This window comes from Arachis hypogaea, chromosome 12, assembly GCF_003086295.3.
Source record: "Arachis hypogaea cultivar Tifrunner chromosome 12, arahy.Tifrunner.gnm2.J5K5, whole genome shotgun sequence".
Lineage (NCBI taxonomy): Eukaryota > Viridiplantae > Streptophyta > Magnoliopsida > Fabales > Fabaceae > Arachis > Arachis hypogaea.
Window position 1 is genome coordinate 23,917,712 of NC_092047.1, and position 21,082 is coordinate 23,938,793.

A 21,082-nucleotide genomic window follows, 5' to 3' on the forward strand; every position below is an offset into this window, starting at 1 on the left:
ACTAAAATAACCATATGATTCCAAATTTTCTACATCAAATACAAATTAATTTAATAGAGAATGAGAGTACGTAGAAGTACAAACGAAACTTAAAAAAATGTTTGAAGAAATAAAAAATTTTAATTAAAAAATATATAATAGTATTTATATTAAAATAAAAATTATAAATATATTTATTTTATTTTTAAATTTATTATTAATACATATGAATACATATGGTTAAGATTAATAAAAAAATAGATATGAGTTTGATTAATAAAAAATTTTGTTTAGGTTAATAAGCCAAATTAATTTTAAATAAAAATCAGTTTTTAAAAAAATCCGTTTTTACATGAAAAAAAAAAGTTTTTGCACATAAAAATATATTTTTATTTAGAAAACTAATTTTTTTTATCTAAAAAATGATTTTTCTTTAAATTATATAAAATCAGTTACAACTTATAAATTATTTTTTAGCATTTTAAAAGATCAATTTTACCTTTAATAATATTTATCTTTCAAAAGTTTCAAGACTAATTATAGGAAAAATAAGAAGGGATAATAGTGGAGTAATAAAAAATATCTATAGTTAAAAAGGAAAACAAAATTTATAAAAAGTCCGTATCCACCTTTTTAAATCCCGTGTTTATCATTGTCTTTCGTAAAAGAATGGACACAAAAATATAAAAAGCTGTCTCGAAAACAATATATTCCGTGTCCATATCTTGCTTCCAAACACATTTTAAATATGTACTGTTCATGTTTCTGTGTTCTGTCTCCGAAAACATACGATCAGGATGTTTAGAGAAATTTAAAATAAATTTATAGTAAAATTGTAAATATATTAATATAAATCTTTTTATATAAAATACTTACAAATTTATCACATGTTCTCGTCATTTTTTATTTTAGATATCTTTTAAATAAATAATTTATTTATTGATATATACTTTAAAAAATATTTATATTTTTTATTATTTATATTATTATCATTTCTAATAAAATAAATAATAAAAAATAAAAAATATTATACGATCAAATTATTTTTATAACCAAATTTAATTAAATATTTTTTTATATTTCTTTTCTTTCTTCTCTATTAGACCAATTAATTTTATTCAAAATAATAAAATTTATATTACATCAATTAAATTATTTTTCCATCCATTCTAATTTAAATTATTGTAATAAATAAATAAATACATTATTGATATATAATTCTTAAAATATTTTAAATTTTAAAAAGATATATTAATAAAAGGAAAAATATAAATATTTTAAAAAATTCTAAACAAATAATTACTTTAATTAATTTATTAAAAAAATTATTATTAACAAAAATTTGTCGACCTATATTTGTCAAATTATATTAAACAATTGCAATTTTTTTAAATAAACTCTTTCTGGAATTTTAATATTTTAAAATAAACATCAAATTTTAAATTTTAATATAATTAAATAATTTTAAAAATAAAATAGTATTTTTGTTTTTTCAATACTTATACCGAAAATATTATTGTTTTTGTAATATTAAAACAAAATCTTTAATGTTTGTAAAAAAATTAATTAAAAAGACGTTAGTCATGCTAGAGCTGAGCGTCCAAAGAACGCGTACCTGAACACTGGATAGAAGGGTCTATATATATGGCGATTTCTCGGCCTCTGTTTCAGAAATCCCCAAAATTTCCATCCCAAATTGCTTTTCTTTCATCTCCTTGCATTCTTTCTACACTTATGCTCTTCTCTTTCCACACCTCAAAGCCAAACTTTTCCGAACTCTAACCCTAACCCTAATTAATCATTCTCCCCTTCTCCTTCAACCGCACGCGGAGTTGTTCGTGATTCTCTCATTCGAGAGTTTCGATCGCAGAGGCTCGTCCAAATCCGAGTTCGCAGTTTCGCCTCCTTCACGTTCTTCCCGAGTTGGGTCGGTTGTCGAAGCGCGACCGTCGGAAATTGTTGCTGTTCTTCCTGCTATCGATTCGACGATTGCATCGCTCAGCTCCTAACTGTCGCTGTGCCGGTGCTAAGGTTGTATCTGTTTCCATAGAGGGCTTCGACGGAGATTCTTCTCTTGGATCGTATATTCTGAATGCGTAACGGAATTTTGTGAAGAAGTTCAAGATTCCGCGTTGATTTTTGCTGGCAGAAGAGAATTCTAGTAGTGTTCGTGCTCTCAGCCTCAGCCTCAGCTTGTGAGTTCGATTTGATCGATCTTAACCCTAGTAATTTGCAAGTGGAGGACAAAAACAGAGAAAAGAAGAAAAAAGAAATAGAGCTTTGGATATAGTATTGTACTGTTTGTTTTGTTTTGATTTATTTAATGTCAATGGCCATTCTATTTTTGGAATTTCATAGGCCCTTTTAATTCATCGTTTATTTTTGTTATCATTGATCTTAATTTTTTTTTTTTAGATAGAAAGAATAAATATACGATGGCGGTGTATTATAAATTTAAGAGTACAAGAGATTATGATTCAATTCCCATGCACGGTCCTTTCATCTCTGTTGGAACATTGAAAGAAAAAATATTTGAATCCAAGCATTTAGGGAGGGGTACTGATTTTGATCTCGTGGTAACCAACGCCCAGACCAATGAAGGTTGGTTCTGAGACTTTTTAATTAAAACTATTGAATTCTCATTAAGATAGCTGTTGTTTGGGTGGCGATACCCTGAGTTTGGGGGGTTAATTGTAAAATTAAAATATGGAACTATTGCTTTCGTGGTTAAACTCTCGGTGTTTATCATGTTCCTCTCAAAGTAAACATTTTTGCTAGTCTTGGCTTTCAGGAGTTCATGGTGTTGAAGTTGAGTTTGATGTTTTATTTTCATGCACTGACAGTGTTGTTTTACACTGATGTCCAATAAAAATCAGGGAATTGTTGTGTTGTGATTGACAGTTAAATAGGCAATTCTCATCAATTCTATTGGTTAATAAATATATAAGATTACACTGTCAGTACACGAGAATCACTTTACTATGAAATTCTTGGTTTTTGTAGTGTTTTTTATTTGACTAACATTGGCCTCCACCTCTTCTATTGCAAAAATCAAACGAAAAGACAACGAGAAAATAGGAAATCCTCAAAGTTAAAATGCTTAGAATGTAGGCCAGGGTGTTGAGAATTTGAGTTCCAGTGAGGTTGTAAGCTAGTTGTAGGAATTACAAGCGCCCAAACCTTGAAGGATTTGCAGCATGGTAGTTAATATATATAATTGCCTTGATGAATGGCATATTCAGTGTTTTATAGCTGCTCTGTCTCTTTGGAATTTCAGAATATCTTGATGAAGCAATGCTGATTCCTAAAAATACCTCGGTGTTAATTCGTCGGGTTCCTGGTCGGCCACGTTTACCAATTGTTATTGAACTAGAGTATTATCTCTAACCTTTAATCTTATTACTGTTGTTGGTTTTTGGACTATTGTCATGCATCATGCATGTTGGTTCTTGAAATGGGTAGTCATGGGCTTGCTATTCTCATCTTGATACTTCACGTTGTAGTCAAACAGTTTTCCCAAGAAACTACCCTTTTGATTTGTGAGAAAAATTCTGCGTTGAGTTGCTACTTTCCTTGGCTTTTGCAGGCAAAAAAAGGTGGAAAATACGGCTATGGAAGTCGAACCTGAAAACAGCAGCTTACCAGCTGAAGATGCATCTGCTGTAAAATATGTAAGTCCCTTTTTGCTTTCCATGCGTTTTATTTAATAAACAATTCCACTTCATTCCTATTTTATTTACCTTCTCATAACATGACAGCCAGAAGATTCAGATTGGGATGAATTTGGAAATGATTTGTATGCGATTCCTGATGTACCACCCATTCAATCAAGCAACTTAATTCCTGAAGCTCCTCCAACCAACAAAGCTGATGAAGAAAGTAGGATAAAGGCTTTGATTGATACTCCTGCCTTGGATTGGCAACGGTGAGTATCCACTTTCCTTCAGTTGTCTTTATTCTTGGAATCAGCATAAAAAGGGATGATGACTGTAAATATGAATATGAATTACTAATAAGTAACTTTGTATTCTTTTTCACCTGCAATAATATGGTCAATAATCTCTGGTGGAAGGGATTGCTCATTCTGGAATCAGCACCTGTACTAGAGGAGCAGTTGTTTCTTATTTACCATCATTCCTGCATAAGGATTTCTGCAGAAAATTTCATTTCACATACCAAATGTGCTTTGTTTTGGTGAAATCATTGTCACTCTAGACTTCGCCATATCTAAAGTTTCCTTTTGGCATGCAGTCAAGGATCGGACTTTGGTGCTGGTAGAGGTTTTGGAAGAGGTATGGGTGGACGGATGGGGGGTGGTCGTGGTTTTGGTGAGTCTCCTTTTCCTATTCTATACAAGTTTGAGTCACTGCCTGCTTTGAATACAGATTTTGATATTACTGTTCTAATGCTTATTCACTTACTGAGCAGGGCTGGAGCGGAAAACACCTCCTCAAGGCTATGTATGTCACAGGTGCAAGGTTCCTGGTATTTCCTAGACTCTTATTATTATCAGGGAGAAAAAGGGGCGCTAAATCTGCTTAAATTGTTGGATGGCATTGTCGGTTATGCTTAGCTTACTTATTAAACTTTTTTTGTAGGCCATTTTATTCAGCACTGCCCTACAAACGGTGATCCAAATTATGACATCAAGAGAGTTAAACAACCTACTGGTATTCCGAGATCCATGCTGATGGTGAACCCACAAGGTTCCTATGCTCTACCAAATGGTTCAGTAGCTGTATTGAAGCCAAATGAGTGAGTACATGTTGGTTCTTTGTCTCCATTCTGTCATATGTAGGACTAATATTGTATTTCTCACATAATCCTGCTAAACAGGGCTGCTTTTGAGAAAGAAATAGAAGGTTTACCTTCCGCCACACGTTCTGTTGGGGATCTACCACCTGAGCTCCACTGCCCCTTGTGCAATGATGTGATGAAAGATGCTGTGCTGACAAGCAAGTGCTGTTTTAAAAGCTTTTGTGACAAATGTATGTTTCTTTGTCTTCCTGAAGAAGTCCTGGTTCTTAGAATTTGAGTAAATACTTACGCTTTTAAGCTTATAATTCTTCATTAAGCAAGTAAAGAATGCTTTAGATGATATAATCTCTCCTCAGCATTTCTTCCCAATGTACAAACATCTCAGATGAAGTTTTGTAAATATCATTCTGAAAATTCTTTTCAGGTATTAGGGACTATGTTATCTCCAAGTCCATGTGCATATGTGGTGCAACAAATATTCTTGCAGATGATCTTTTACCAAATAAGACCCTAAGAGATACTATTAATCGTATATTGGAGTCAGGCAATAGCAGTGCTGAAAACGCTGGGAGCACCTTTCAAGTTCAAGGTTATTGAAACTATTTATCATGTGACTCTTACGTGGACTTTATTTGGTTAAAAATTTATTGAAACTAACATGCAAATTGCAATTGTTTTCTCCTCCTTTCTAGATATGGAGTCTGCTCGTTGTCCACAACTGAAGCTTCCATCTCCAACCTCATCGGCTGCATCTAAGGGAGAACCAAAGGTTTCACTTGTTCATGAAGGAATGACACATGTACCGGAAACTGTTGATGATAGAAAAACAGTTTCTGCTCCAGCTCCATTGCAAACATCAGAGCAAGTGAAGCCCAGAATGCCTGATGTAAGTGAAGCTACACATGAGTCGATGAGTGTAAAGGAACCAGCCTCACAAGGGAGTGCTCAGTTGGTTGAGGAGGAAGTCCAGCAAAAAATGGTTCCTGCTGAGGCAGGTAATGTAGATTGCTCATCTCACCCTGTGTAAGACATGTAATAATTTATTTTCTTTGATCACAATCTCATTTGTAGTTTCAACTTTAAACTTTGCAGGAAAGAAGAAAAAAAGGAAGAAAGTCCATTTGCCTGCAAATGGTAAATCTACTCTCCTGCATTCGAATCTATATATTTATGTTCAAATCTGGACATGTATCTGTAACTTTTCCTTTATATTAAACTTTGCAAACCGGATTGCTGCTTGAACATTCGGGGGAGGAGTACAATACAGAGGTCTTTTTTTTTTTTTTACCTCTATTTATGTTATTTGTAACAATGTCAAATTATTTTTATCTCTTGCAGATTTTCAGTGGAAAACCCCACACGACCTTGGGGCTGAGACCTACATGATGCCAATGGGCCCAGCACCTGGTTACAATTCATACTGGAATGGCATGCAACCTTGTATGGAAGGATTTATGGGACCATATGGTGGCCCGATGCAAATGATGGGTTATGGCCTGGGCCCCTTGGACATGCCATTTGCAGGTGGTCTGCTTCATGATCCATTTGGCATGCAGGGTTACATGATGCCTGTTGTTCCACCTCATAGGTATATACCTTTTTTTATTATCAAAATTTGTCTTGCATATTTAGATAATTACTATTTTAGAAAGCTAAATTATTGTTTAGGGATCTTGCTGCTGAGTATGGCATAGGGATGAATGTTCCACCTCCAGTTATGAGTAGAGAGGAGTTTGAAGCTCGGAAAGCTGATCGTTGGAGAAAGCGTGAAAATGAGAAACTGATTGATAGGTAAAACAGAATTACTCCTGGATGGCGATTCATTTTATTTTATATATATATATATAATCAATTGACACTAGTGTCGATCTAAGTAAATATTCATTGTTCAACTTTTTATTCGTGTAATTTTTTAAAAAATCAACGGTTGGATTAGAAACTTATATATTATAGATCATCTTAAAAATATTTTGTCAATCTAAAATCATTTGTTATATCTTTTATGCACTTGAAAATAATGTAATATGTTTGTTCAAAATATACATAGATAAAGAGGTCTTCAATTACATGTTTGTTAATGTTTGATTTTGGTAAAATGTGTTATAGATGATCTTTATTATTTGTTAGTGTGATCCAATAGTTGGATTGAAAAATATATATCCTATAAATAGTTATGAGCGCCACCCAATTTGTCGACTTCTCTAAAAATGATGGAAAAAGAATAGACTCTTTAACAAGAGAAAAAATCTTCTATGATGAATTCAATAATTGTTGGAACTCTTAAAATGAAGGGGAAAAACCGAAGCAATGAAATTCTAAATAGGGCGGAACTTCTGGATAAGGGATTTATGCCATTGGATATATTCCAAAAAATGAATTAGATTATGATCACTGTAATTTTATTTAAACTGACACCTATGTCATCCCATAAATATATATGGAATTTAAACTTAACAGTGAAATGTCTGTTACCACTGAGTTATATCTGTTTTAGACATGATTGCTCGTCTATGTGATCTTTTGCATATTTCTTCTGTATTTTGACTCTGTTTTGTTTACGATTTAACATAATTTTACTTTCTAATAGTTATGATTTGTAGCGGGTACGGCTATCCTTTTTCCGGGGTTAATAAAGGACAAGGGTCGCATGTTAATCTTAGCAAAAGCTTTGGTTTACAAGATAATCTATTCTTTATTGACGTTGTCTAATGAATTTTTTGTTGCCAAATTTTCCAATGTTATTGTGGTTCTTGTTGCTTGTAATTTTATGTGGGTTATTTTCGAGGTATTTCTGTTTTGTTTATCATTGGAGTGTTTCTTTAATGAAATAGGGATTTCTCCAAAGATCGAGATTTTGGTAGGGAAGCGAGCAGTATTGGGGATGTTCCTATGAAATCAAAAACTGTATGTGCTTTTTGTTCTCTTATTTTGCCTTTATTTATCTGTGGACTTGTATGCATCATTTACCTTTCTAGGTTTTTCCCACTAAATTTTGGTAGAAACTTGAACCTTGAGCTTGAACAGTAATTGCTTTAGATGATACCATTCACTGTTTTGGCTTCTTAAATGAGGATAGTAGTCTTAGCAGTTAGTCTTGCTTATTTTACAGAGTACTATTCTTGTTGGTCATAAATGGTTGAGGGAGCAGTGCCCACTCAGAACCATATATCTCTAATCAACAACCACCGGTTGGTTTAAAGTTGATTAAAAGGGAATTGGTATAACTAGATTAGAGTTGCATTGCTGCACTTGGATGGTAACAGTAATGTGATTAAATTTATATGCTCTCTCTGAGTTCAGAGAATCAGAGTCTCTTTAGCGATCATTTATGGACTATTGTTTTTCGATATTCTTTGACCTATGATACCTTTAGATTTATGCCTTTTATCCTGGTTGCAAGGGTTCTGTTGATAATTGTTGTCCACTAATAAGGGCAGGGTATAGTGATTAAAATTTAACATTCCTAATTTTTGTCTATATGGTTTTAATAACTAATATATGGTCTGTACTGCATTATTTATTTTTCGAACATAAAACAAACAAGCTTGGGTCAGTATATTGTTAGTCTGTTTTGTGGCAGTTAAATGTTTTATTTGTCATTCTTGTCATGTCATAGATCTGCCTTTTGAGAGGTAAACTTCTAGTCTATATTATGCAGGGTCTAGAAGTTGTAACAAGGGTAACAAGGATGAGTGTGTCACCTTGCGCGCCAAACAAAAACAAACACAAACTGCTCAAGAGAAAAGCTGACTACCATGTGGATTGGAATCGGGAATGTGAACGTGACCATGATCATGATCGTGACCAGAGGGACCACCGTGATCGAGAAAGAGGCCATCACCACCATCGCCACCACCGGTCAGGATCCTCTTCCCGGATGTCATCTGAACCACCAAAACCTCCTCAACTGCACCATCATCTGCAGCTGCAGACCGCAAACAGATGGCCAGTGTTTTCTCCCGCATAAGCTTCCCCGCTGAGGAAGAAATGACCAAGGAGGATCCGAGCTCCCAAGTTCATGACACGCTTGCAATACGAAGAGATATTACAGTTAGAACTTAGAAGCGAACCTCGCTCCCTGATGTACTCTTTTTCCCGACTTCATGGTTTTTTCCCAAAAAGGGTTTTCCTGAAGGGGGTTTTAACGAGGCATCACAGCGAGGGCTAAGGGGCAGAAATTTCAATCCCTTAGTAGCAAGAGCACCCTTGTAAAGTCACATTACATTAGTAATAATATTTCTCTTTATATCTCTTTATCTCTTTCTTTAAAATTTCTAGTTATCATTGCTACGATACGCACTGATTTAAGCTCGGAAAAGCGCAAAAATTCATTGACCAACCTACATGGTTGGCAAGATAAAATGACGAGGTACAAGTCAGTGTAAATAGGTTATAAAAGTCGATCGTAATGACTTGGAGATGTATCTAACGAGTTAAAAGTCAGTTATCCCGAGTAGTATAAAATGCATCGCAAGAATAACTTAAATTACAGTAACGAACAAAATTGAACGTAAGAAATTCAGCCGAAGAAAAACAAAGAGACGCGAAAACCCCTTAAAGGGACCAAGGGTAAGGGCTTTTCATAAAGACCTTGCCAAAACAAAAGGATTACTTAACGAAAAGTTTTTCTCTAATCACGTTAGGCAGTAGAAAAATTATCTAACTCAGATAATTTTCTTTCATTTGATGAAAAGTTTTTCTCAAAAAGCTTTATAAAGCTCGAAACAGAAAGAGTTCTTCACAAACAAACCTAGTACACTAAAAAGCCTTCAAAAAAGTTTTCATCAAAACCAAAAACATCACATGCATAATAAAACGACGACTTTGTTAAAGGTTCTATCCAAAAAGGATCAAACGAAACAAAAATTGTTGTTAAAGATCCTATAAAAAGGACCGAATGTCAAGGAACCACTAGCAAAATATATAAACAAATATAAAGAGTTCATAAAAAGGACCCACAAGTCGGGCCTTTAATAATATCATCACTTGGGACCAAGAAGGGGGTTTGAGTCATCGGCAGGGGAAGAGGTTGGCCCGGCCGCAGAAGTTGGAGGGGTCGGTGGGATCTCTTCGGCATTAGGAGCTGAAATCACCTCGGGAGCTGCGGAAGAAGTCGTCATATCTACCCCAAGGGGAGGGGATTCAATGATGCGTTGCCCCGCTGTCTTCAGTTCGGAATCAGTCTGGGGACGAGGAGGAGAAACTATCTCTCCATTAACGACAACCTTCTCAGGATGAAGAGGGGATAGGTCCAAGTCGGGAGTAATAACTCCGACTTGTTGCTTCAGCATCCTAAACACCTATTCAGTATCCTCAACAATGTAATCCTCCAAGTCCTGGTAATTCTTCCGAAACTGCTCAACCTCCTTTTTCTGGAACCATGATTGGAACCATTTGAAAAATTACAATGATATCCTCTTTCTGAACCAAATGAACCAAGAATGGGGACTTGGTGATAGGAATAAGATATGATTTCATGCTTCTTGGTAATCATAATAGGTATAGCTCTGAGGTTCAAATTTTAAAGAGAAGCTTTTAGATTGATATGGGGGTAATTTCCACTCTTGTAGAGATAATATTTTCATGATTTTATTTTTGAATAAATGGGCTGCTTGGTGTTGGGATCTCTATAATGTGTCAATTCAATAGATCCAGTGTCTACTAATATGAATTCATAGAATTTTTGAATTTTTTGAGGGGTAATAGGAATATAATGGAAAGTATTTGGGAAAATAGTCTTGTATAGAATTTTTCTATCTTTTTTGAACCACTCTTTTTCGATGGTTAATATTATGATAGGATTGGGTTTTTCATATTAAGGAAACTGTTCTTTCAATGGTTGAGTGTTATAGAGGTCTGATGGTTGCAATAATGTGAATTTATTATTAGTAGTAATTAAAGAACTCTTAGATGGTGATGATGATGATGATGCTTTTACAACCTGTGACATAGTCATAGGTTTTAATGATAATGGTTTTGCTGGTACAGGAGTAATAGGTAATTTTCTTTCTTTTATTTGGTCAAAGGATTGACCATAATCTTCACTGGAGGCTGATTTTTGATCCATTCTTTTCCTGCAAAAATTCTCTAGTAAGAAAGTCAGAGAGTGAATTTAGTTCTCCTTTTATATGTTCAATAGTACAATAAAAATATGATAAAATAGTTTGCCATCTTGTAATATTTGTTTTGAAACCAGATTTTTTACATCATTTTTCAAAACACTTAGAACTGCTTTACAATCAGATCTTATTATAAATATTTTATTAAATAAATCTTCCTGAAATTTTGAAACACATAATACTATAGCAAGTATTTTTTTCTAACTGTTGCATAATTCTTTTGAGGCTGGTTCCAAATTCCTTAATGGTATTTTACTATTTGCTCTTTTGAGCTATTAGGAGGTATTTGTTTAAGAATTCCTCCATATCCTAATTCTGATGCATCTGTTTCTACAATTAATTTAACCAATGGATCTAGTATAATTATACAGGGTATTTCTTTTATCGCATTTTTTATTTTTATTATTATAGAAGTTATTTCTTCTGTCCATGGAGGTGGATTTTTTCTTAGTCTCTTATAAAGAGGTTCGCATGTGACTCTTATTCCAAGTAGAAATTCTGCCATATAATTTAAACATCCCAAAAATCTTTGTAATTGTTTTTTGTCAGTTATTTCATTTGGGAATTTATCTGCAAATTCAATGGCTCTTTTAATAGGTACTATAATAGTCTCTTGATAGATTTCATATCCTAAAAACCTTACTTTAGTTATAAAAATTTTCATTTTCTTTTTTGATAACACTAATCCTTGTTCTTTTATAATATTCATAAATTTTTTTAGATGATATATATGCTGATTTATTCCTTTTGAGTATACTAATACGTCATCAAGATATACTATAGTAAATTCTATATGCGGGTAAAATATATTATTCATTATTTCTTGGAACTCGCTTGGAGCATTTTTTAATCCTTGGGGCATTACATTCCATTCATAATGTCCAAAGGGTACTATAAAAGCTGTTTTATATCTATCTTCCTCTTTTACCGCAATTTGATAATATCCTGATTTTAAATCAAATTTTGAAAAGATATTTGCTTTATTTAATCTTTTAATTAAATCACTTTTATTTGGTAAGGGATACCTAATCCATTTTAATACTTTCTTAAGAGGCTTATAATTGATAACTAATTTTGGAGCACCTCTTTCTATTTCAGATACTTTCATCATACAGAAGCCTGTACAGCTCCAGGGTGATTTCGAAGGCCTTATTAGTTCCTTATCTAAATATTCTTGTATTTCTTTTTTACAATATTCTAGATACTCTTTATTCATATATATTGATTTTGCCTTTGTTGGTATATCTTTTTCATTAAATCCATCTACACATGATAAAAACATCTCATGTAATTTTCTATGCTGAAAAGCTTTGGGGTTTAGGCTACATAATTCTTTCTTAATTTTTTCTTCAATTGCTTTTATTTTATTTTGTATTTCAGGAGTTTGTAATTGTTCTTCTATTCTTTTGTATATAACTTCTTGATTTAAATAGTTAATTTGTCTTGTTTTTCTTTCTATAACATTAATTTGGATTGGTAGGTGTTGTAAAATTTTCTCTTGGTTTAAATAGTTAAATTTGTTTTGTTTCTTTTTCTATAATATTAACTTGTGTAGATAGATGTTGTAACATATTGAGTTCATGTTGTTTTGATTTAGTGAGAAATTCAAAATGAACAGGATGATTCGGAATGTGTACACAAGTTATTCCGTCGATGTCGAGGTTAATGGGATATAGTAATATAGTAAAAGGATTTTCTAATATGACTTGATGAGATATATTTCTTGCCAAAAAGAATGTAGTGGCAAAACATACTCAATTTTTACAAATTTTTGCTTTAGATAATTTATAATCTATAGTCATTCTATCATTTTCTGCTTTTAGAACTTTTTTTGTAGTTTTTTCATAATATTTTGTAGGTATTAACCCTTCTTGTGTGTAATTTACATCAGCTCCTGAATCTACCATAGCTATGAAATCAAATTTTTCTTCTCCTACAATTAAGGTTATCGTAATAAACCACTTTTGGCTTACTAATAAAGTTAGTATATTTATGTAATTTTCTGGACCCATGTTAATATAATTCTCGAGAATTATTATGTTACTAGTCTCTTCTGTTTTACTAACATTATTTTGCAAAGTTTGTTTTTGGATTTTTATTATATTTTCTCCTTCTATTTTTAATAATCTATAGTCCATATTAATATTTTGTTATTTTAATTCTGAAACTTCTCTCTTTAACTTTTTTTATCTCCTCTTTAAGAGAATTAAGAGAGACTTCTTCTTATGGATTTTTAAACCGATTATAAATTTTTTTTATTTTTATTGGTCTTATTTCCTGCTTACTTCTTTTTTTTTAACAAATTCAGCTAATTGGTTTATGAATTCATCTCTTAATGGGGTATCTTTTAACCTGTCAATTATTTTTATTAGAGTAGAAGTCTGGTCTCTAGTCAAAACATTTACGGTTTTTTTACAATTTTTACAATTACATAATCCTATTCTTAAACAATTATTCTGCTCATTTTGTTCAATATTTTTTTCTGAGCTTTCTTCTTCTGACATAAGGTCTAATTGTTGTATAAAATAATCTTCAATTTCAGAAGAGTCCTCATAAATTGATTCTTCCTCTGATTCTAAATTGATTAATATAGTTGTCAAAGCATGTTTAATTTCTTTATTTTTTATTTTATTTATTTTTTGTTCTGTTGTACACTTATTAGCATACTGTCCTTATTTTTTACATTTCCAACATGTTACTTGTTTTTTCTTATTAGAAGATTTAGGTTTTCCTTTAGGGATTTTATAGAATTTTTTATAATGTTTTTGTTCATAATAAAGAGGTTTATCTATATTATATTTAGGTTTTTTATAGAATTTTTTTTTAATTTTATGTTAACCACTGGGTGCTTTTTCTGGGATTATTCCATATTGATAACAAAACGTTCTAAGTTCTCTTTTTCCATGATAGTTTCTTATTTTATTTTTTGTTGTATCTTGGTATCTGTGCATACTTCTATGCCTGTTTGTACTATTATATTATGAAATTGTCCAAAAGTTAATGAGTTATAGGGAATCTGGTCCCAAACTGTGTTTGTAATTTTTGTAATACTTTTTTAGAGAATAATTTTGGTAAAACTGCTACGAATCTTTCTTTCCAGAAAGGTGCATGTGCATAATCTCTTATCATAACTTTTGACATAAAGACATCTTTATACCATCTATAATCAGACATGGTTGGACATCTTAAATTCATTAATTGGGTTCCTATCCTATCTTTAAAAGTACTTGGATCTCCTACAAAATTTTTAATAATGGTATATATTAATATGGATGTAGCATCTGGTGACAAGTCTTCTTGATAAACTAAAAAGTTTTATAGTTAAAACTTTGAAGTAGCAGTAAAAACTGTTAATACACTGGTCAGCCCAGATCGTGGTCCGGTTGTAAGTCCTAGTGAGGCAGTGAATTCGTTGGTTAACGAGGGTGGTCCCGTAACTCACAAAGTTCTAACCATAAAATGGCTAGTTTATTGAGAACGATGAGTAGTTTAAATCTAGGAAAAAATAATTCTTTAGTAGTAAAAATAGATAATGATGAAGCATCAATCTCCGGAACTAAAAATGAATTAGAAATAGCTAAGTTAGAGGAAAGTTTTCATAATTGGAATATACCTATAATAAATAAAAATGAAGTATACAAAAAGAGAAATTTCTGGGAAGAAAGAGATTATGAAATTTATATGTTAGAATACTGTAAATCGGAAACAAGTAATAATAGGACTATTACCATCTTAGAAGAAGATAAACTAAAAGAACATAGTAACAAAGGATACAACTTCATCCATATAGCATTAATACAAGTAGCAGTAAAACCAAATTTTAGAATAGGAATAAATGTTCCTATATTATTGACATTAAGAGATACAAGATTTCAAAATTTTAGTGATTCGCTACTAGGAATATTAGAAAGTAATTGTCATGATGGACCAGTTTTCTTCAATTATTATCCGAATTATGCTATGAATCTGAAAAATGAATATACTTGGCAAGCCTTAAAATTGCATGTCCAATCTGATGAAAAAATCATAAATGAAAAATATGATCCATTTGAAATAATCTATAGAATATATTATAAAATTACTAAGGTTAATTATAACTTTAAAGCATTAAGACAATCTTTAAAAGAAGAAACAATAATTATGCATGCCAATCTAAAAAGATTTAATATACAAACACCTAGAAAGCTAAGACATGAGCAATTAATAAGCAAAATGCCTGAAGAATGGGTATTACCTGATATTATTGAAGAACCACAAATAGAAAACACTAGATTAAGAGAAATAATAAGAGAATGACCGGATATTAGAATTAGGATGAATAGATCCCAATCATTAAGAACTCCCGATAATGTTGAAACTATTAATCATAGAAATTCTATAGATTCATCAATAGGAAATATGAATAATATTATAGGAATTAATAATACAAGGCCTCATATAGCCACTCCTGTATATAAATCACCTTCGGAATTCAATCCAATAGAATCACAAGTTTATCAGTAATTATCAAGGAAGAACCATTTGAGATTGATAAGGAATGGATAAGACAAGATTTTAATGCTGATTATAATAAACCATTAAGGGATTGGTATTTTACCAATTATTCCGAAAATGGAATTATTAGATTAAGAGGACTATTCTATGATTTTATGAAAGAAAATAGAATTAATTTATACTTCTTTAGCTGGTACGCTAATTATTACTTTAAAGGCAATAAAAAATTATGTCATTTAACAAAATCGACTATTGTATGAAAAACTAGTTCAGGATCAATAATAGAATCTGAATATCCTCCTAAAGAAACTATTAAAATACCAGTTGAAAAATATTTAGAAGTAGAAGCAACACTCTATAAGAATAGCAATGCAGAAGGAAACATAAAAAAAAGAGATTAAGAAATTACATCAACAATTAAACTTTACTAATATCATGTTAGATATAATGAAAAATCAATTAGGAAGAATGGAAAATATGAAAAAAAACCATTAAAGTAGAAAAACCTATATAAAAACCTATATATAAATTACAAAGCTTAGATAACATTAATTTAAAATCTAAAGTAGAAGCAGAAGTTGAAGAATTAAAAGAAAAATTTAGAAGTATTAGTTTGGGAAAAATGACGATTAATATATTAAAAAAGGAAGAAGAATTAGAAATAAATAAAATATCTCATAAAAGAGATTATCCTAAAACAAGAAATTATTATTCTAGACCATCACCAGTATATGTAGGTTTAGAAGAAAGAACACAATTAGTACAAAACAGTTTCACAGGATCAGACTTAGTAAAATGGAATATAGATGGATTAAGTGAACAAGTCATTTTGGATCAAATGTGTAATATGACTATAGCTGCAACTGCTTATAAGATGAGCTTCTAATAAAGAAGCAGCAATTATGTTAACCCAATGATTTACAGGACAATTAAAAAGTTGGTGGGATAATTTTCTTAGCATACAAGAAAAAGAATTAATTAATAATAATAATAATAATAATAATAATAATAATAATAATAATAATATAACTGAAAAATAGATAAATAATAATAAGATATATCGATATAACAATAAATAAATTTGACATTAGAGCATGGATATGTGTTTTCGACCAATTTGACATTGTTAATGTTACAAAAACCTTAATAAAAGCTGCAGGTGCTAGTTCTTGTAACGAGGATGATTTAAGTTACTTCAAACTGGATTGAAGGATAAGTTAATGAGGAAGAAATTCTTAATTGTTTTGGATGATGTGTGGATTGATAATTCCAAAAGCTAGAAAAGTCTTCAAAAACCTTTTTAACGTGGGAAAAAGGGAAGCAAGGTTCTTGTAACAACTCGAAATGATAATGTTGCCGATGTAGTGAAAACTATTTCAGCATATAAGCTTGGTTTATTGTCAGATAAAGATTGTTGGTCACTTTTTGTGAAACGTGTATTTTTTTCTACTGCATCGAAGGAGTATTCAACTCTAGGATCGGTTGGTCAACAACTTGTCAAAAAGTGCAAAGGGCTACTGATATGGTCGTCATAAACGAGTTATAACTCGGCACGGTCCGTTATAGCTCCTTCATTCATGAGCTATAACTCGGTCAGATAAATGCTCTGTCATAACCGACGATAAAACGGTAACATAATCAAGGGACGTTACCTATCTTTTTGTAACCGACTTTAAATACTAGAGACGTAACAGCCGAACAGTCGACCATATAAAAGCCAGGTAAAGTATTTTCTTCGGCAAGTAAGATATAACACAATATGCTGACTTAAGTTTTGGAGTGCCTTTGCAGGTACACTCCCCCCTCATTTGTTCGCGCTATTCACGTCACACCAGAAAGAAAAGCTCGGAATTCAAGGATCGGACGATCAGCCTCAAAGCGTATAAGCTCGGTTAATACCTCTATTTCGCAAGCAAGAACAATTCGCGCCCACCGTGGGGCCGAGGAAATCAAATTTTTCTTTTGGTCCCATTACCCCTGCTTACGCCCATGGCTGACGTACCACCTCCTTCGCTATCCGAACTTATGCGGATGATAGCTGAGCTACAACAAGCCAATCAACGGATGGCCGATGAAAATCAAATAATGGCTGCTCAAATCGCCGAGTTGAATCATGTTCGGATAGAACATGACGAGACTCATCATCAGCAACCAGAGGATAATGAACATCATTCTCAACCATCACACGTCTCGGAGACTATTCGAGCCAACAAAGTTCAACCCGACGATGACAAAGGAGAGTCCGACGAACTTGTGGGACCCTTCACAGAAGAAGTGATGACCTTCGAATTGCCAAAGAGATTCACCTTGCCACTAACCCTCACACCTTATGATGGGCTCGGAGACCCAAAGAAGTTTCTCAAAAAGTTCCGATCAATAATGATCGTCAACGACGCATCAGATATTGTTCTATGCCGCTGTTTTCCGAATTATTTAGATGGTCCTGCACTTGATTGGTTGTGTGCTTTGCCTGCAGGTTCTATCTCGCGATTTCAGCAACTGGCCAAGCTCTTTGAGGATCACTTCGCCGGATCAGCAAAATACCTGCATGATTCTGACTATCTGAATACAATCAAGCAAGGGCAAAATGAAAGTCTGAAGGATTACATGACCCGCTTCACAAAAGTCGCCATCAGCATACCCGACCTCTATCCCAAAGTCCATTTACATGCAATCAAGAGCGGCCTCAGACCGGGAAGTTCCAGGAAATAATTGCGGTAGCCAAGCCCAAAACCCTTGCTGAGTTCCGGGAGAAAGCCAAGGGCCAAATAGATATCGAGGAGCTCAGACAAGCTCAGAAATCCGACAAACCGAACTACAGAGACGATGACAGAACTCCGAACAGTAAGAAAGGTTTTAAACTAACACCTCGCTTTGATTCTTACACGCAGTTTAACACTAAACGAGAGGACATCATCAAAAAAATTTTAAATTCCAAACTCATCAAGCCACCAAGAAAGGCCAGCACCTACCAAGACACAAAGAACGTAGACAAATCTAAATATTGTGCCTTCCACCAGAAGCACGGCCACACCACTGATGACTGTGTGGTAGCAAAGGATCTTTTAGAACGTTTAGCTCGGCAAGGTCACATCGACAAGTACATTGGCGGCCACATTCAAAAATGTTCCACACCTTCAAGGAACGAAGATTCATCAGAACAACAACACCGAGGAAAAGAAAGGACAACACCAAATCAATATGAAAAGCCCCGAGGTATAATCAATTATATTTCAGCTGGATACGCCGGCGGAGGATCATCAAGCTTGGCAAGAAAATGATCATACCGAGCTATATGCTCGGTAGATGGGTCCCCTCCTGAAGCAACTCTCACAACACAACATCCCCAAGTGACATTCACACACGCCGACTTCAATTCAAACATAAACAACTTGGACGACCCTGTAGTCATCACCCTTCAATTAGGTGATCTATTGGTAAGGAAAGTACTTCTGGATCCAGGAAGCCGCGTCGACGTTCTATTTTACACAACATTCCAAAAAATGAAGCTCAGCGACAACGCACTCCAGCAAACAGGAGGAGACCTCGTCGGATTCTTGGGTGAGCAAGTACCAATATTGGGGTCAGTGTGGTTACAAACCACACTGGGTGAGCATCCTCTTTCCAAAACATGTGATATTCAATATTTAGTTGTTGATTGCTTTAGCCCATACAACCTCATACTAGGCCGACCTTTTTTGAATAAGTTCGGTGCCATTGTATCTACAGTTCACCTGTGTGTCAAGTTCCCTTCGCAGCATAACCAGGTTGTAACAATCCATGGAGATCATAAAGAGGCGCGCCAATGCTACAACATCAGCATGAAGCTACCAACCCGTTTCAAACAACAAGTCAACAACCTACACCACGCATCAAACAACTCGGCATTAGCCGACCTTGATCCGCGAGCCGACTTTTCGGAACGACCAACACCATCCGGAGACTTACAGAAAGTATATTTTTATAATAATCCTAACAAATTCACTTATGTAGGTACATCCCTCGACGATGGTGAACTACAAGCCATCACCACCTTTTTACAAACACAAGCCGACCTCTTCACGTGGACACCTTCTGACATGCCCGGCATCGATCCACAGATAATCAGCCACAAATTAGCAATAAACCCATCTGCACGACCGGTACAACAGAAGAAACGGAACCTCGGCGAAGAAAAGAAAAAAGCATCATTAGAAGAAACTCAAAAGCTGATCAATGCAGAGTTCATCAAGGAAATCAGATTTACTACCTAGCTAGCAAATGTGGTAATGGTAAGGAAACAAAACGGTAAGTGGCGCATGTGCGTCGACTTTACTGATTTAAACAAAGTCTGCCCGAAAGATTTTTACCCTTTACCATCCATAGATTCTTTGGTAGATAATGCTTCCGGTTATGATACCTTGAGTTTCATGGATGCTTATTCGGGTTATAATCAAATCCTCATGCATCCCTCTAATCAAAACAAAACGACATTTATCACTAAATTCGGTAACTACTGCTATAAAGTTATGCCCTTTGGACTAAAGAATGCAGGAGCAACCTACCAGCGACTTATGGACAAAGTCTTCACAAAACAAATCGGCAGAAACATCGAAGTATATGTCAACGACATGGTCGCCAAGACACAGCTCGGAAAAAACCATATCGACGACTTATCAGAGATTTTCGAGCAAATTCGCCACTACAACATGCGTCTAAACCCAGAAAAGTGCACCTTCGCAGTTCAGGGAGGTAAATTTTTAGGTTTCTTATTGACGAACAGGGGCATTGAGGCGAATCCAGACAAATGCCGAGCAGTCCTGGAAATGACAAGCCCAAAAACCGTAAAGGAAGTCCAACGCCTCACCGGCAGACTCGCTGCACTATCCAAATTTGTTCCATGCCTAGCTTCAAAATCCACTCCTTTTTTCCAAACGATAAAAAAGAAAAACAAATTTCACTGGAATGACGATTGCGAGAGAGCTTTTCAAAAACTAAAAACTAATCTCTCCCAACCGCCGATCTTACAAAAACCCCCCCATCAAGGGGAAGACTTATTCCTATATTTATCAGTGACTGATTGGGCTATAAGCTCTGCTCTTGTTACAGAAAGGAACAAAACTCAACATCTAGTATACTTTGTCAGCAAAACTCTTCAGCATGCCGAGCTCAATTACCCGAGAATTGAAAAGCTGGCTTTAGCACTAGTTTTCTCAGCAAGAAGACTCCGACCTTATTTCCAATATCATGTTGTCCATGTCAAGACCGATCACCCATTACGCCAAGTGTTACACAAACCAGAAATTGCCGGACGACTTATTAAATGGTCAATAGAATTGTCAGAATTCGACATAAGGTACCAATCAAGAGGACCAATTAAGTCCCAATTTTTAGCAGCCTTCATTGCAGAACTAACTACTCCTTCAGAAGACGATCATACAAAATAATGGAGCTTATACGTCGACGACTCATCTAACACCGAGGGCTGTGGCGCCGAAATACGTCTCCAGTCCGACGATGGCTTTACTCTAGAACATTCATTGCACCTAACATTCAAAGCTAGCAACAATCAATCTGAATATGAGGCCCTCGTTGCAGGACTCCGCCTTTGCTTGGACCTCCACATTTCAACTCTAAAGGTATACTGTGACTCCTTATTGGTCGTACAATAGGTAAACGACCACTTCCAAGTAAGGGATCCTCTCCTTTCTAAATATTTATTATTAGTTAAAGATTTGATCTCAAAGTTTTCA

At 33.9% G+C, this 21,082-nt stretch overlaps 3 protein-coding genes across 9 annotated transcripts; all 3 read left to right on the plus strand.

The window, feature by feature from the left end:
• The first annotated feature begins 1,648 nt into the window (after positions 1-1,648).
• LOC112727162 (E3 ubiquitin ligase PQT3-like) lies at positions 1,649-8,987 on the plus strand. Of its 7 annotated transcripts, none has more exons than XM_072209050.1 (16): positions 1,649-2,273; positions 2,399-2,580; positions 3,257-3,353; positions 3,566-3,650; positions 3,738-3,904; positions 4,231-4,307; positions 4,408-4,464; positions 4,578-4,734; positions 4,816-4,967; positions 5,162-5,326; positions 5,430-5,732; positions 5,830-5,871; positions 6,076-6,325; positions 6,406-6,528; positions 7,569-7,641; positions 8,382-8,987. In XM_072209050.1, exons 2-16 carry the CDS (start codon positions 2,415-2,417, stop codon positions 8,400-8,402), a joined length of 1,935 nt encoding a protein of 644 aa, XP_072065151.1. In that variant the 5' UTR covers positions 1,649-2,273; positions 2,399-2,414; the 3' UTR covers positions 8,403-8,987. The 7 variants fall into 7 exon arrangements, with proteins under 7 accessions (XP_072065151.1, XP_025632596.1, XP_029146516.1 ...); XM_025776811.2 differs by having other exon boundaries at positions 8,396-8,987; XM_029290678.2 differs by having other exon boundaries at positions 2,026-2,174; positions 2,395-2,580; positions 8,396-8,987.
• An 8,352-nt stretch (positions 8,988-17,339) lies between these two features.
• On the plus strand, positions 17,340-18,631 carry LOC112729848 (uncharacterized). The gene is made up of 2 exons (XM_025779990.1): positions 17,340-17,943; positions 18,030-18,631. The coding sequence occupies exons 1-2, from the start codon at positions 17,340-17,342 to the stop codon at positions 18,629-18,631; spliced, it is 1,206 nt and encodes a 401-aa protein (XP_025635775.1).
• A 222-nt stretch (positions 18,632-18,853) lies between these two features.
• On the plus strand, positions 18,854-19,603 carry LOC140176666 (uncharacterized). The gene has a single exon (XM_072208201.1). The coding sequence runs from the start codon at positions 18,854-18,856 to the stop codon at positions 19,601-19,603; it is 750 nt and encodes a 249-aa protein (XP_072064302.1).
• The last annotated feature ends 1,479 nt before the right edge of the window (positions 19,604-21,082 follow it).